This window comes from Trichechus manatus, unplaced genomic scaffold (assembly GCF_000243295.1).
Source record: "Trichechus manatus latirostris isolate Lorelei unplaced genomic scaffold, TriManLat1.0 scaffold00185, whole genome shotgun sequence".
In the NCBI taxonomy this organism is placed as follows: domain Eukaryota; kingdom Metazoa; phylum Chordata; class Mammalia; order Sirenia; family Trichechidae; genus Trichechus; species Trichechus manatus.
The window spans coordinates 3,213,655-3,217,886 of NW_004444121.1; the positions used below are offsets into that span (position 1 = coordinate 3,213,655).

General features: G+C 66.3%; 1 protein-coding gene across 1 annotated transcript in view; it reads left to right on the plus strand.

Annotated features, from left to right (window-relative positions):
* ADGRB1 (adhesion G protein-coupled receptor B1) overlaps positions 1–4,232 on the plus strand; it is an 80,185-nt gene that overhangs the window by 57,470 nt on the left and 18,483 nt on the right. The window contains exons 27-28 of the mRNA XM_012558762.1: positions 491–557; positions 1,722–1,807. Of these exons, the coding sequence (XP_012414216.1) occupies positions 491–557; positions 1,722–1,807 (153 nt within the window). The remainder of the gene's footprint in view (positions 1–490; positions 558–1,721; positions 1,808–4,232) is intronic.

A 4,232-nucleotide genomic window follows, 5' to 3' on the forward strand; every position in this document is an offset into this window, starting at 1 on the left:
GAGGGGGGTCTGGCCAGGTGGGGGCCATGTGCTGAGGCCGGAGGCGGAGCCTGGCATTTAGGATCATGTGGGGAAGGCTGTGGATGGCCTGGGAGGGTCTGACAGACCTGCAGAGGAACCAGGAGGGGCAGCCAGGAGGGGGACTGGGGGAGGGGGCCAGCTGAGGAAGGGTGCTGGGGATGGGGCCAGCCAGGGAAGGGTGCTGGGGGAGGGGTCTGGCTGGGGAGGGGCCAGCCAGGGAAGGGAGCTGGGTGAGGGGCCAGCCCGGGAGGGGTGCTGGGGGAGAGGGCTAGCTGGGGAGGGGCCAGCCAGGGAGGGGTGCTGGGGAGGGGCCAGCCAGGGAGGGGTGCTGGGGGAGGGACGGGGGCAGGGCCCTTCATTTTCCTCTGCTTCTCCAGCTCCCCCCTTTCCTTAGACAAGCCCAGTAGCCTGGCATCTAGGGGATGGAGGCTCCCACACTGGACTCTAACCAGCCTGTTGTCCTCCCCAGCTGCTGGCTCTCCCTGGAGGGGGGACTGCTGTATGCCTTCGTGGGACCCGCAGCTGCCGTAGTGCTGGTAGGACCCACCCCTCGAGCCCCTGCTGGACCCCTAGCCTCTCGGAGCCTCTCGGGCTGGGGATTTGGGGTGACCCTAATTGCAGTGCCCACCTCTGACCTGCCCTGGGGGCTCGAGGCCTCCTGTTCATAGGACCACAGCCCACCTTAGTATTGGATGCTGGCTGTATACAGCTCACCCTGCCAGGAGCCCTGGCGGGTGGGTGGATGGGGGTGTGGATGATGGACAGATGGAACGATGGGCGAGCGAAGCAGCAGGGAGCTTTCACACTACACTTGGGGGAGGCATGTCCCCCACAAGCCCAGGGTATCTTGTCCCTTGGGGGGTGCTGGGCAGGCAGCATGGCTGTCACCTGCTCTCCGACTTGCTCTGTGGGTTTTCCCTCAGCTGTTTCCCACCCGTTTGTTTGCTGGGAAGTCAGACAGCCCCGCAGGGCCCCCTGCCGGGTTCTTGTCCCCGGTGCGCAGATGGGCAGGGGAGCCCAAGGACAGAGCAGAGGGACCAGAGATCCTAGACCCTTCTCCCTGCCCCTCCCGGGACACTCGTCTGCCACCTGATCTCGAGTTGCTATATTGCAAGAGCTTCCTCTGAGCAGGGCCACCTCCTCAAGGGGCACCCCATGCTCAGCAGGGCTCAGGGGAGGCGACCCTGCTGTTGGGGCAGCATCTGGCGGCCAGCCTCCCTCCCCGGCCGGCACCCAGCCCCCGGGGGCCTGTGCCTTTATTCCTCGAAGGCGCCTCTGCTGAAGAAGCCCGTGCCATGCATGCTAATGCCTCCCACCCGCCAGCGTTGGCGCCATTGTGAGGGCAGGCGCTGCTGGCAGAAGGAGGCCCGAGCCCCCATCCCAGGGGCTTCATGCCACCCCATTTCCATGGTGCATCGGGGGGGGCGGGGGCTGGTCCTTCCCAGCTGGGGACCTTGGGCAGGTGCCCGAGCCGGTGGGCCTTCCCTCAAACAGGGACATACAGGGTGTCCCTCAGCCCAGGACAGACACCCCACCCCCAGGCAGGCCGGCCGGCCAGCTTCCACATCGGCGTGGGGACCTCCCTTGGCTGGTCAGCCTGTGTGGGTCATGAGGAGCCCAGCAGACAGCCGTGGGGGCCTGGGAGGGGGCCCCAGCGGGGAAGGGACACTGCGGGTGACAGCTGCCCCTTTGCCTCGCAGGTGAACATGGTCATCGGGATCCTGGTGTTCAACAGGCTCGTGTCCAAGGACGGCATCACCGACAAGAAGCTGAAGGAGCGGGCAGGGTAGGGCGGGCAGCCGCACCCCACCAAGCGGAAACAAACCCAGGCCCGCCTCCGCGCTGTAGGGTGGGGAAACTGAGGCACAAAGCACAGTGATTTCCAAGGCTCACGGCCAACCCCTGTCGCTCTCTGGGCCTCAGTTTTCCCACGTGGCCCATGACAGGTCCTCAGAGATGTCTTGCCTGCTCCCAGAGACTCTGCCCTTGCCAGGGGCTGTGGGGCGGGAGGTGCCCAACCCGAGGCTGGTGCTGGGTTCCCTGGCACGCCCTTCCCCACCGCGGGTTTGCCGTCAGCGGCAACATCCAGGGCAAGAACCCCGTTGGCCCCGCGGCGCCATGACTGTGTGGTCCTTGTGCTGTGTGACCCTAAGCAAGGCCACCCCGTCTGGGTGACAGACCCAGGCCGTCCTGTGGGGCCTTCACCCCGGGGCAGAGAGGGCAGGGCCAGGCCAGCTCAGTGCCCCTCACTGGGGAAATGCTCCCAGAGAGGGCGGTGCCCTGGGGGAGTCACACAGGGCAGTGGGGCAGGCACCTGGGGAAGGGGTGGGGGGTGCTTGAGACTGGCTGCCTCTCCAGTCCACCCCCAGAGGACAGCCCGCGGTCACTCAGGCAGGGAGGGGAAGCTGCAGGGGGGGGCTCCCTCTCTGTCCCTCCCCCACCATTCCAGGCCCTCCTCCTTTTCCGGCTGTTGCTCTGTCTGTGCGTCTGTCCTGGCTGGTGTCCTTGCGGGGTTTCCGCTGCACCCCCCCCTGCCCCTCTGTGCCTGTCGTTCATTTGGTCTCTGTCTCTCTGACTCCTCTTCCTCTCTCTGTGAACCAAAGCTTCAGGAAACCTTCCCATTGGGCCTCTGGGGGTTCCGGCCGAGCTGGCTTGGTGGGGGCGTGGTATGGCCCTGAAGGACCCCATGCTGGCCTGGATCTGAGTCCCCACTCCCCACTCCCCTGGCCCTGGGCTCCTGGTCTGTGAAGTGGGCATGGGCAGGTGCCTCTGAGGGCCTCCACTTGATGGCCTAGGCCTGCCCCCCACAGCAGGGCCCCCAGTATCATCCGTCAGGCACCCACACTGCATGTGGGTACATGCCTCGTTGTAGACACGGCAGTGACCGCCGGGGGCCTGGGCTGGGCCCTGACCCCCATCCTCTGCTTGGTTTGCCCCTGCAGTGACCCTCCGAGCAAGTGGTCAGCATCCCCCATTTCACAGCCCGGCAGACTGAATTTAGAGAGGCTGCGGAGCTGGTGGCACAGGGATCCGGGCCTGCCCTTGTACGTCTGGGCCCTGCCTGCTGTCGCTGGGTGGCCCCTTACCCGGGTGTGAACAGTGGGCAAGGGCTCGGCCTGGTGCATGCTGCCCAGACACACCCAGACTCGCCCTCTGGCCTGGACCCCAACTCCCCCCACACAGACAAGGAGGCACAGCACACACGGATCTTTGCACGCTCGCATGCATGCGTATGCCACGTGAACATTTGTACACACGCACAAGTGCATGCTCGTGCACACACGCGCTCACACAAACCACAAGTGCACACGCATACCCACACAGACCTGCGGGGGGCCCTGGCCCCCTGAACCCTTGCTCCCTCCAGCTCATGGGCTGGAGCAGGTGGCCCGGCTCCGGGGAGTTCGGCTTGTCTGTGCAAACCCACTGCAGACAGCGTCCCACTGCTCTGAGCAGACACACGGCAGCCTGTGCCCCGGCCGGCACCGCACCCTCGGCTCCAGCACAGACAGCCCCCAGCCCGCTGTGCTCCTCAGGTGCAAAGAGAGCCAGCCCCAGGGTCCCCTCCGCCGGGTGGGGGCTGGCCCTGAGGTCCGAGGGCGCTCAGGAGGATACCACCCCCGGGCCCTGGGCTGGCTGCGGTCGGTCTGCTCTTTGTCCCGACCCCGCTTGATTTCCGCGGGGACAGTGTTTGCTTTTGTTTCAGCCTTTTAATTTCACTTGCAGTCCGCTGCCCGAGCCCCCCCTTGGGCGCGCCCTCAAATGTGCCAGGTGTGGAGTTATCCCTGCCGCCAGCGCCAGCGCCGACGCCGCCAGTAACGCCATGTTAGTGCCTCTGCGCCTCGCCCCTGCCCGGGCTCCTCCCCCTCCTCAGTCAGCGTCTGCTCGTTCCTTGTGAACTTTTTCTCTCGTTTCTTCCATTCCCCCGGCCACTCTGGGCCTCCTGGGCAGCCCCCGCCCGGCCTCCCAGCATCTCCCCTCACCGGCCCCTCTCCCCTGCAGACTCCTCTCCTCCCTCCTCCAAGGCCTCCTGCGCAGGACACGGGGGAGGGCGCCACGTCCGTCAGGTTTGGGCTGCAGCCGGTATGGGGCAGTGGTCAGCCCAACGACGTGGTCAGCTGTGGCTGTGACCTCTGTGTGGCTGCAGTCAGGCTGGGCCGTGGCTGGCGTGTGGGAGTGATCACATGGGGTGGGGTCAGGGTCAGCTCCGT